Source organism: Hemiscyllium ocellatum, chromosome 4 (assembly GCF_020745735.1).
Source record: "Hemiscyllium ocellatum isolate sHemOce1 chromosome 4, sHemOce1.pat.X.cur, whole genome shotgun sequence".
Classification (NCBI taxonomy): Eukaryota; Metazoa; Chordata; class Chondrichthyes; order Orectolobiformes; family Hemiscylliidae; genus Hemiscyllium; species Hemiscyllium ocellatum.
The window spans coordinates 61,343,881-61,356,780 of record NC_083404.1 but is presented as its reverse complement, the minus strand read 5'-3'; the positions used below and the strand labels follow the sequence as shown (position 1 = coordinate 61,356,780).

The 12,900-nt window shown below is 44.7% G+C and overlaps 1 protein-coding gene across 2 annotated transcripts in view; it reads left to right on the top strand.

Moving 5' to 3' along the window:
* The window catches only part of rttn (rotatin), a 223,972-nt gene that overhangs the window by 24,355 nt on the left and 186,717 nt on the right, over window positions 1-12,900 (top strand). For both annotated transcript variants that reach the window (XM_060823325.1, XM_060823321.1), the window contains exon 9: window positions 2,353-2,540. In XM_060823325.1, coding sequence (XP_060679308.1) covers window positions 2,353-2,540 — 188 coding nt within the window. The remainder of the gene's footprint in view (window positions 1-2,352; window positions 2,541-12,900) is intronic.

Sequence of the window (12,900 nt, the reverse complement as noted above, 5' to 3'; positions counted from 1 at the left end):
AATACCTGCTTTGGAGGAAGTGACATAATTTATTTTCTTAATAAACAGAAACAGGCAGAGTTGAAGATAATGATTGAGTTTGTTTTGTGGATTTACCATTAAACACACAATTTTAAACTGCCTGAATCCCAGTTGAGATGATGATCTTTGATTACATTATTGGTTTCCTGCACTTGATGTGACATTGAATTTGTTGCTTTTTAACTTGCATTTATTCTCAATCTTTCCAATTATTTCACAATTCTTTCACATTGTTTCAAAAGAAACATTTTTTTGTTTTGCTTTGTTCACTGAGGTTGCAGAAGCCCCATTTCCCTCACTTCATTGTTACCAGCTTGAACTTTGTTACTTTGTGGGTACAATTACTTGAAACAAAGGATACAAGAGCAAGTCCAGCTAAAGCAAATGTTATTAAATGTTTCTTCTGGAAAGCTAAAACTAAGTCTAATTCCTTGGAAAACACTTCAGTTTAGTGATGTTATGCTAGTTGGACTGTAACTTTAGTTTTGACAGGATATAGGTTTTTGACTTCCTCCTACACAAACTATATTACATGTTTTGGGCTAGTAATTGTCTTTGCTGTTCACAAAAGATCTTCTCTTTTCCCTTTTGATGATGTTTGCACCCGTGATCTCATGGAATTTCAAATCGTTGAAGCGCAGTTCGTTTGGTGTTGTAATGAAATCTAGGAGACTGAGATCTTTAGCAACATCAGAATAGGAGTAGGCCATTTGGCCAGCCGAGTCCCTTCTACCATTCAATAAGATCATGGCTTTTCTGGTTATGGTGTCAATTCCACTTTTCTGTCTCTTGCTTGCCCCTATCCCTGCAATGACCCATGACTTCATTGTCTAGCAAAAATCTATGTAATTCAACCTTGAATAAATTTCAGACATAACTTGCACTCTTTTGGGGAAGAGAACAACTGTCTGAAAGAAAGAAAAAAACCTGTCTTAAAAATGAGACCTCTTGTTCTTAAATTTGTCCCCGAGTTATAGTTATCCCTCACAAGGGGAACCTACCTTGATGTTGTCTCACCAGTGCTCTGCACAGCTACTGTAAAATTTTTCTACTCTCCTATATTCCTTCCCCTTGCAGTAAACCCCAATACTCCATTTCCTTCCTAATTATTAGTTTGGCCTAATTATTACCACGCTAACTTTCAGGAACACATGTGAATGTCCACAAATCCCCACCAATCCTGAGTCCTGCAGTCTTTTTCCATTTAGATAATATATTGCGTTTCTATTCTTGATTTAAATAAAATGATAATTCACATTTACCGGCCTATTAGGCCATCTGTCAAACGTTTGCCTATTTACGCAACCACTCATTCAACCAATTTCTTTCCAGGCTCTCTCTCAGTCTTGACAGTTTTCTTTCCTACCAATCTTGTCATCAGCAAACTTAACTACTATGCGTTGGTACCCGCATCTAAGTCATTGATGTAGACTGGAGATATTTAAAGACTCCATACTGATCTCTGCAGTCACTCAGAGTTATAGAGTGATATAGCATGGAAACAGACCCTTCAGTCCAACATGTCCATGCTGATCATGTTTCCAAACTATGCTCGTCCCACCTGCATGCTCTTGGTCCAAACCTTTCCTATTCATAATCTTATCCAAATATCTTTTAAATGTACCCACATCCACCACTTCTTCAGGAAGTTTATTCCACATGTGAACCATCCTCTGTAAAATGATTTTCTACTGTCCTCTCGCCTTAAATATGTGACCCCCCCCTCCGGTCTTTAAATCCCCCGTCCTAGTGAAAAGACAACTACTAGTAACTCTATGTATACCCCTCATCATTTTCTAAACTCCCTGCTGCTGGTTGCCATATCCCTGTTGCCTTGCTGCTGGTTTCTGCCTTGCTGTTATTTTCTGTTTCTGGAGCTACCTCACCTGCTTCCCTTGCTGCATGGTTTGCCACTTAGATTCAAGATGTGTGACACTTAGTGTACTTTCTGAACATAGCTGAGAGGCGAGAGTTTCTGATGTATTGCAGGAACACATCTTGCATTGTAGCTTTTATGTACAGTGAATTTTAAAGCTGTGTTTTGTGTGGTCATTGCCACCTAGTGGTATTGTTAGCAATAAATGCAACCCAATATGTTACATTCTACAACATGTACAGCAACTCTTGACAGTACTTTATCAGATTTCTTTTGGAAATTCAGGTCGTATCTATTAATACCCACTTTGAATGTTACTTTGTCAAAAAAGTTATGCAATTGGTGATTTGCAGTCTAATCATCCTTACCTGTTGTCTATTGAAGGATTGGTGAGTGAAAGTTATTGGATGCTCCAAATATATTTTATGTTTCTAAATACTCTTTGTATATTTTAGTGCAAGCAGTTCTCAGAGGTTTACTAACTCTGGAAGTCCACTGTCTAACCATTCAATTGTCGACTTGGCCAACTTGGAGCTGCCTGAGATGGAAAGTGAGGATTCCTTGGAGCTTCAGTTCCAGCAACTTACTCTTCCACAGTTCTGTGTGGCTGTACTGGAGCATGGCGTGCCACTGCTCAGAACAGGTAATGAATCTTGTGGAAATTTGTCTTCTAAGTAACATTTTTATTTGTTCATGACTAAGTTAGCATTTATTGCCGTCGAGAAGATGGCAGTGAGCTGTTTTCTTGAACAAATGCAGTTCCTGTATGTAGGGATATCTACAGTGTATAGTGTGATCTGGAGGAAGATTCAGGGTTTGACCAATGACAGTTAAGGAACAGGAAATAATTCCAAGCCAGGATACTGAGTGATTTGAAGGGGAGCTTGTAAGTGATTGTGTTCCCATGTATCTCTTGCTCTTGTCCTCCTGGACATATCACATGGCCCAAGTCAAAAGTGGTGCAAGTTCAGCCTCGTAAGTTTACGTTTGGAATGCAAGATCAGGGAGATAAAGAGCAACTGCCTCAGTATGTTTTTAAAAGTGAACTATATTTTCAGGATTTTGTATTGTATTACTGAGCAGGTAAGCAAGGAAGTGCCATGGATAGTGACATTTGCAGATGAAGTTAAAGCTATGTGTTGGGAATGAGGCATGATGGAGTACCTGGCAGAAGGACCTGGGTGACTGGGAAATGAAAAGCAGTAGGCCAAAAACAGATCGTAGACTGTAAGTTTGAGTTTGGAAAAGAGGATCAGAGTGAAAATGGAAAGATTACAGGTGAGATTGGAGGCAGTTTAATATTTTCAAGTGCCTGTGATCAGTGCTGGCAGAAGTATCAAATGGACATTAAGTAATTAGAAGATCTGGTTCAAGTAATTGGAAGAAGTGAAGTAGTGCTGTTTTTAAAAAAAATCAGAAAGTTAAAGAAAGAACCTACAGATTGTTCTGAGACTTGCTTTGATGTATAGTTCAGAAACTTGAGGAATATTAACAATGGAAGAATAGTGAATGGATGCCAGTGAGGTATGGATGATAGATATGTGAGAAAATCAGGAAACAGTAAATCATGTGGTTATTGAAGGTTTTGTGAGCATTAATGAGAACAGAGTTTTGGTATAGAGAGAGAGAGAGACACACACACACAGAGAGTGAGTGAGAGACTGACAGACAAAGAGAGAGAGAGACACGCACGAGAGAGACAGAGACATAGTGAGAGATACACAGACAGTGAGACAGACAGAGAGCGAGACACACATAGAAAGAGATGCAGAGAGAGACACAATGAGACACTGAGCGAGAGAGAGAGACGCACAGAGACGGAGACAGACAGACAGTTTGAGAGAGAGAGAGGCAAACAGACAGTTGGAGAGAGAAAGACAATCAGAGAGATAGACATACAATGAGACAGAGAGAGACATACACACAGGTGAGAGAGACAGACACACAGAGATAGAGACTGATAGAGAGACACAGGCAGAGAGACAGAGAGAGAGAGGGAGAGAGAGACTTACAGACAGAGACACAAAAAGAGAGAGAGAGACAGAGGGAGAGACAGAGTGAGGCAGGCAGACAGAGAGCAAAATAGAGACTGACAGAGAGACAGACAGACAGAGGCTGAGAGAGAGAAACACACACACAGTGAGATACAGAGAGGGACACACACTGTGTGTGAGACAGAGAGCGAGACAGACAGAAAAAGACACACTGACAGAGATATGGATGATAGATATGTGAGAAAATCAGGAAGGATAAAATCAGGAAACAGCAAATCATGTGGTTATTGAAAATTTTAGTAGAATGATAGAGAGAGAGAGAGACAGACAGATTGTGTGTGAGAGAGAGAGCGAGCGACAGAGACAGATAGACAGAGAGAGAGACGCACACAGTGAGAGAGAGAGACAGAGAGGCAGTGTGAGTGAGAGACATACACACAGTGAGTCAGTGAGAGAAAGACACGAGAGAGACAGACTGAGACAGAGGCAGAGAGAGAGAGAGAGAGACTGTGTGTGTGTGTGTGAGAGAGAGTGTGAGACAGTGAAAGAGAGAGAGACAGACAGACGGTGTGAACAAGAAAGAGACAGACAGAGAGACACACAGTGAGAGAGACAGTGTGAGAAAGAGAGAGGGGCACAGAGGGAGAGAGACAGATAGACAGAGGCAGACAGCGAGAGACTGACACACCGAGAGAGACAGAGAGCGAGACAGAGACAGTGTGTGAGTGAGCGACACGGAGAGAGACTGGCAGACAGAGAGCGAGACAGAGACAGGCAGACAGTGTGAGTGAGAGAGAGAGACTGACAGACAGAGAGAGACAGAGTGAGACAGTGAAAGAGAGAGAGAGAGAGAGAGACAGACCATGTGAGAGAGACCAAGACAGTGTGAGAGAAAGAGAAACAGTCTGTGTGACACAGAGAGCGAGACAGTGAAAGAGAAAGGCAGTGAAACATACAGAGACAGACAGTGTGAGCGAGCGAGAGAGAGAGAGACAGACCAGAGACACTCAGTGAGAGAGAGAGGCAGGCAGACAGACTGAGTGAGACAGAGACAGTGTGTGAGAAAGAGAGAGAGAGACAGAAAGAGACAGAGACAGTGTGAGAGAGAGAGCATCAGAAAGAGAGACAGACTGACAGAGAGAGAGAGACAGAGAGAGACACAGTGAGACTTGGAGAGGGACACACTCAAACTGTGTATGAAAGAGAAAGAGACCGGCAGAGAGGGAGAGAGACAAAGAGCGAGACAGACAGAAAAAGACAGACCGACAGATATGGATGATAGATATGTGAGAAAATCAGGAAACAGCAAATCATGCGGTTATTGAAGATTATAGCATTGATGAGAGTAAAGGTTTTGGTACAGAGAGAGACACATAGTTAGAAAGGGAGATTCACAGTGAGAGAGAGACATACACGGAGAGAGGGAGATAGACAGACATACAGAGAGAGAGCGTGACACAGTGAAACAGAGAGAGACACACAGTGAGAGAGCAAGGGAGACAGAGAGCGAGACAGAGACAGAGACTGACAGACAGACAGAGAGAGAGACCGTGACAGACAGAGAGACAGACAGACAGAAAGAGACACACAGTGAGAGAGAGAGACAGTGAGAGTGAGACAGCCAGACGGCGCGACAGAGAGAGAGAGACAGACAGAGACAGTGTGAGAGAGAGAGAGATACATAGTGAGTGAGGGACAGAGAGACTGCCAGAGAGAGAGACTAACAGACAGAGAGAACGAAACAGTGAAAGAGAGAGACTGTGAAACATACAGACAGTGTGAACGAGAGAGAGACAGACCAGAGACATGCAGTGAGACAGTGAGGGAGAGACTGACAGACAGAGAGTGAAACAGAGACAGTGAGTGAGAGTGACAGTGTGAGTGAGAGACAGACAAAGAGAGACAGAGACTGTGTGTGTGTGTGTGTGTGTGTGTGTGTGTGACACAGTGTGAGAGTGCGAGAGACAGGGACAGTGTGTGTGTGAGAGAGAGAGACAGAGAGAGAGACAGAGACTGTGTGAGAGAGGGAGAGATAAAGAGAAACAGAGACAACGTGTGAGAGAGACAGAAAGAGAGGCAGTGTGAGAGATAGACAGAGACATTGTGTGAGAGAAAGAGAGACAGGCAGACAGAGAGTGCGAGATAGAGACTGACAGGCAGGGAAAGAGAGAGAGAGACAGAGACCGAGAGAGTGAGAGAGGGACACACACACACTCCCACACACACTGTGTGTGAGAGAGCGAGAGACAGGCAGACAGAGACAGAGGGAGACAAAGAGCGAGATGGACAGAAAAAGACAGACCAACAGAGATATGGATGATAGATATGTGATAAAATCAGGAAACAGCAAATCATGTGGTTATTGAAGATTTTAGTAGCATTGATGAGAGTAAAGGTTTTGGTACAGAGAGAGAGAGAGAGACTCAGTGAGAGAGACACACACCATGAGAGAGGGAGAGAGAGAGACCGACAGAAAGCAAGACAAATAGAGATAGGCAGATAGACAAACGGAAAGCACGACAAAGAGAGAGTCAGACAATGTGAGTGAGAGACAGAGAGACAGACTGACAGACAGAGCGAGACAGTGAAAGAGAAAGACAGTGAAACATATAGAGACAGACATACAGTGTGAGCGAGAGAGAGACAGACCAGAGACACACAGTAAGACATAGACGGAGAGACTGACAGACAGAGCGAAACAGAGACAGTGAGTGAGAGAGACAGAAAGAGAGTCAAGGTGTATGTGTGTGTGAGAGAGAGAGACCAAAAGAGAGTCAGACTGTGTGAGAGATACAGAGACAGAGAGAGAGAGAGACAGGCAGACAAAGAGTGAGACAGAGACAGTATGAGAAAGCGAGAGACAGAGACTGTGTGTGAGAGAGAGAGAGAGAGGCAGAAAGAGAGACCGCGACTGTGTGTGAGATAGAGACAGAAAGAGCGACAGAGACAGAAAGAGAAAGAGAGAGAGACAGGGACCGTGTTAGAAAGAGAGACAGAGACAGTGTGTGTGTGAGAGAGAGAGAGACACGCAGACGGCAGACAGAGTGAGACAGAGACAGTGTGAGAGAGTGAGAGACAGACAGTGTGATAGAGAGAGAGGCAGAGACAGAGACTGTGTGTGTGTGTGAGAGAGAGACAGAAAGAGAGAGAGAGAGAGAGACAGAGAGTGTGTGAGAGAGAATGAGACAGACAGCAGGTGAGAGAGAGAGACTGACCGACAGAAAGAGAGACAGAGACAGTGTGAGAGAGCGAGACAGAGACTGTGAGTGTGAGAGAGAGAGATACAGACAGAGAATGAGACAGAGACAATGTGAGTGGAAGTGACAGTGAGTGAGAGAGATAGAGAGAGAAAGAGAGACAGAGACTGTATGTGTATGTGTGTGTGTGTGTGAGAGAGACAGAGATGGTGTGTGAGAGAGAGAGAGACACTGGCAGACAGAGTGAAACAGAGACAGTGTGAAAAAGTGAGAGACAGACTATGTGTGTGTGTGTGGGGAGAGAGAGAGGGAAAGGCAGAAAGTGAGACAGAGACAGTGTGTGTGTGAGAGAGAAACAGAAAGAGACAGACAGTGTGTGTGAGAGAATGACAAAGAGAGTCAGACTGTGTGAGAGATGCAGAGACAGTGAGAGAGAGAGAGACAGAAAGATAAACCATGAGTGTGAGAGAGTGAGAAAGAGGAAAGAGAGATGGAGACAGTGAGAGAGAGTTAGAAAGTGAGACAGAGACAGTGTGAGGGAGAGAGAGAGAGACAGAGACTGTGTGTGAAAGAGAGTGAAAAAGACAGACTGAAACAGTGTGAGAGAGAGACAGAAATTGTGTGATAGAGAGACAGTGTGTCTGAGAGAGAGAGACCGTGTGAAAGAGAGTCAGAAAGAGAGACAGTGTGTGAGAGAGACAGAGACAGTGTGAGGGAGAGAGAGAGAAAGAGACGGAGATTGTGTGTGTGTGTGTGTGTGTGTGTGTGTGAGAAAAAGAGAGACAGACTGTGTGTGTGTGTGTGTGTGAGAGAGAGAGAATGACAGAAAGAGAATCCGACTGTGTGAGAGATAGAGACAGAAAGAGAGACCGCGACTGTGTGAGAGAGAGAGGCAGAAAGTGAGACCGAGATAGTGTGAGGGAGAGAGAGAGACAGTGAGTGAGAGAGAAAGGGACAAAGACTGTGTGTGAGAGAGAGAGAGAGAGAAAAAGAGAGACAGAGATTGAGACAGTGTGGGAGAGAGACAAAGAGACCATGTGAGAGTGCAAAAGAGTGACAGAGAGAGAGACAGATAGAGACAGTAAGAGAGACAGGGACTGTGTGTGTGAGTGTGACAGAGACTGTGTGAGAGATACAGAGACAGCGAGAGCAACAGAGAGAGACAGAAAGAGACAGAGACCATGTTAGAAAGAGAGGCAGAGACAGTGTGAGAGAGACTGAAGGAGAGACCGAGAGAGTGAGACAGACGGTGTGAGAGAGAGACTGACCGACAGAGAGAGATAGACAAACAGAAAGAGCGATCGAGACATGGAGAGAGAGACGGGCAGACAGAGAGTGAGACAGAGACAGTGTGATTGAGCGAGAGACAGAGACTGTGTGATAGAGAGAGAGAGACAGACACAGACACAGAGACAGTGAGAGAGAGCGACAGAGGCAGGGGGAGAGAGAGAGAGAGAGAGAGAGACACAGAGAGATAGAGAAACAGATAGTGTGAGAGAGACAGACTGAGTGTGTGTGAGAGAGACCGAGATTCAGACAGATTCAGAGAGACAGAAAGAGACAGACTGTGTGAGAGAGAACTGAAAGACAGACAGTGAGAGAGAGAGAGCGAGAGACAGACAGTGTGTGTGAGAGCGAATGACAGTAAGAGAGTCAGACTGTGTGAGAGATAGAGAGACATACAGTGAGAGAGAGACACAAAGAGAGACAGAGACAATGAAAGAGAGAGTGACAGAAAGAGACAGAGACAGTGTGTGAGTGAGAGAGAAAGAGACAGGGACTCTGTGTGTGTGTGTGTGTGTGCGCGAGAGAGAGAGAGAGAGAGAGAGAGAGAAAGAGACAGAGACGGTATGAGAGAGAGAGAGACAGAAAGAAAGTGTGTGTGTGAGAGAGACAGAAAGAGAGACAGAGACTGAGTGTGTGTGAGAGAGACAGATATTGAGACAGTGTGTGCGAGAGACAGAAAGATAGACAGAGACAGTGAGAGACAGAAAGAGAGACATGACTCTGTGAGAGAGCGAGAGAGAGAAAGACAGACAGAGACAGTGAGAGAGAGAGAGAGACACACACACAGAAAGGGAGACAGAGACTGTGTGTGTGTGTGTATGTATGTGTGTATGAGAGAGAGCGAGACAGACAGACAGTGTGTGTGAGAGGCAGACTGTGTGAGAGATACAGAGACAGTGAGAGACAAAGAGAGACCGTGACTGTGTGAGAGAGCGTGAGAGAGAGACTGAGAGGCAGAAAGTGAGACAGAGAGAGTGTGAGGGAGAGAGAGAGAGAGAGAGACAGTGAGTGAGAGAGAAAGAGACAGACTGTGAGAGAGAGAGTGAAAAAGAGAGACTGTCTCAGTCTGTGTGAGAGAGAGACAAAGAGAGACAGAGATTGTGTGATAGAAATAGAGAGAGAGAGACAGAAAGAGAGACAGACTGTGTGTGTGTGTGTGTGTGTAAGAGAGATGGAGACCTCGTGTGTGTGTGTGTGTGTGTGTGTGAGAGATGGAGACCTCGTGTGTGTGTGTGTGTGAGAGAGATGGAGACCTCGTGTGTGTGTGTGTGTGAGAGAGAGAGAGAGAGAGAGAGAGACTGTGAGAGAGACAGTGTGAGGGAGAGAGCAAGAAACAGAGACAGTGTGAGAGAGAGAAAGAGAGACAGACTGTGTGTGTGAGAGAGACAGACAGAGACAGACACAGAGAGATGGGCAGAGGGACAGACAAAGAAAGACAGAAGGACAGAGTGAGTGAGACAGAGAGAGAGAAAGAGAGATAGAGCGAGAGAGAAAGAGACAGTAAGAGAGATAGAAACTGTGTGTGAGAGACAAAAAGAGACAGTCAGTGTATGCTTGTGTGTGTGTGACAGAGAGAGAGAGACAGAGACGGAGAGAGAGAGAGAGATAGAGACGGGGTGAAAGAGAGACCGAGACTGTGTGTGTGTGTGTGTGTGTGTGTGAGAGAGAGAGAGATAGACAGACAGAAAGAGAGACAGACGGTATGATAGAAAGACAGAGACAGTGAAAGAGAGACAGACAGTATGAGAGAGACAGAAAGAAACAGACAGTGTGTGTGTGTGTGTGAGAGAGAGAGACGATGTGAGAGAGACTGACTGACAGAGAGAAACCGTCAGAGACTAACAGAGAGACAGAGACAGTGTGTGTGTGTGAGAGAGACGGCGTGTGAGAGAGACGGCGTGTGAGTGTGTGAGAGAGAGAGACGGCGTGTGTGTGTGTGAGAGAGAGAGACGGCGTGTGAGTGTGTGAGAGAGAGAGACGGCGTGTGAGTGTGTGAGAGAGAGAGACGGCGTGTGAGTGTGAGAGAGAGAGAGACGGCGTGTGTGTGTGTGTGAGAGAGAGAGAGAGAGAGAGAGAGAGACAGAAAGAGCATGAGGGAAAGAGACAGACAGGGAAAGAGGGATCCAGAGACAGTGTTACAGAGAGAGAGCTACTGAGACAGTGACAATGTGAGGGGGGAGAGAGAGAGAGACAGACAGAGACAGTGTATGAGAGAGAGAGAGACAGAGACAGTGTGAGGGACAGAAAGCGAGACAGACAGTGTGAGAAAGAGACAGAGAGACAGACACACACAGGCAAAGAGAGCATCATAGTGAGACAGAGAAATAAACAGACAGACAGAGCGAAAGAGACAGAGTGTGTGTGAGAGACCGAGACAGTGAGTGAGTGAGTGTGTGTGTGCGCGCGAGAGAGCGAGACAGAGACAAAAAGAGAGACAGTGTGAGAGAGAGAGCGAGAGATCCAGAGACCGTATGATAGAGGGAGAGATACGGAGACAGTGTGAGAGAGAGAGAGTGACAGAAACCGAGAAGTAGAGAGATAGACAGAGAGCAAGACAGACACAGAGAGAGACAGAGACGGGAAGAGAGATAGTGAGAGAGTGTGTATGAGAGAGACAGTGAGACAGACAAACAGAGAGAGTGGGAGAGACAGAGAGAGAGAGAGACTGACAGACGAGGGGAGAGAGAGACAGACAGATTGAGAGACATGGGGAGACAGACAGTGAGAGAGACGGAGACAGACAAACAGAGAGAGATAGACGGACAGATGTAGAGAGAGAGAGGGAGTGACAGAGAGGTGGAGAGACAGAGAGAGATATGGGGAGTGTGTGTGTGTGTGTGTGACAGACACACATAGACAGACAGTGTGTGTGAGTGAGAGGGAGAGAGAGACAGAGAAAATGTGGTGAGATGAGTGGGTAATTGGCTTGGCAGATAGATGGAAGAGTTAGAACTAGAACTAGAATGAGCTTTATTGTCACCTACTCAAATGAGCATAATGAAAATTGTACAAGTCACCACTTAGAGTGACATCTTAGGGACAAAGGTCCTGGCTGCAGCTTCTTAAGTTCTAGTTCTTCGAAAAATAGAGAAGCAAAATGTTCAGAATGTTGGAATAAATTATAAAATGGAGAAAAAGAACAAGTTCAGAACAACAGACCTCCAACGTATTGCTGTGGCACCAGGGTTTGCTTGCAGACCGTGCCAAAAGGAGAATGGTCTGAAACCATCTGGATAGGTCCAGTGGGGTGACACTGAATTGATATCGATGTAAAATGGCTGACCGATTGGAGGAGATGGGGAAAACGTGATCAACCAGCTTGTGGTGAACCACTACAAAGTAAAATGGAAGATGTAAAAAGATGTAAAATTCTGTTGTTTGATTCTGGATTTAAATTCAGCTGAGAATTGATGGAATTCCTTTCCCTGTGGCCAGTTAAAAGCTCATATGGACCAATGAAATCTGAAAATGCTAATTACTGGTGTGGGAATTACTTTGAAATTAGGGTTGAATTATATTGTTGAGATGGAATATCTGTTGATTTCTGTATTTAATAATACAACAACGAGCTTCAAATTGTGAGTTGATACCATTTGAAAGTTGTGTATAATTACACAAATGCATGACTTGCATTTGTGGCCTTGATGGAACGAAAAAAGCAAAATGCTTCATGGCAGTGACAACCTCCATATTGGGCAATTTGATTTGTAGCTAGTTTTTTTCGTAATCCATTATGATCATGACTTACCTAGATGTAGCCATTAATTTTGTTTCATAATAGAAATGATGATGCTTTATATAGGTAATTTGTGTATATTTAAGGCCTTAAGTGGCAAATGTGCATCAGTCCCTTCAGGATTGTTGCTAACTGTAGGGTACAGCCTAAATAGGGAAAGTCGGTCTCCATTTAGGGCCAATTTGCTATCATGATTTTATCTGGATTAGCATCCATATTCTTTAGTGGAAAACTAAGCTTAGCGAGGTAATTATATCTGAGGCAGTTCTTGGACCTCTAGCTATGTGTGTTTGAGCTTTTATAGCTGCTGCTTGACTGAAGAGGTTAGAAGCAATTATCTTCGAGCTGGGAGGGTCTTAGATTATATCGCGGCAGAGAAAAGTGTGAATGGAGTCAATGGATTGGAGGTTGGATTGCCTGGTGGTCTGGGCTGTGTTCACAACTTTCTGTAGTATCTTACAGTCCTAGGCAGTGCAGTCGCTGTACCAAAATGTGGTGCATCCAGGTAGAATGCTTTCTCTGATGCATCTGTAAAAGCTGTTGAGGGCCCTTGTGGACATGCTGAAGTTCCTTAGCTTCCTAAGGAAGAAGTGGCATTGTTGTGTCTTCTTGACTGTTGCATCTACATGGGCGGTCCAGGACAGATTTTTGGTTGTTGTCACTCCCAGGAACTTGACACTGTCGATCCCCTCTACTTCAGCTCTGTTGGTGTCGACAGGGATGTGTCCTCATTTCCTTTTGTCGTCAATGATCAGCTCTTTAGTTTTGCTGGCACTGAGGCAGAGACTA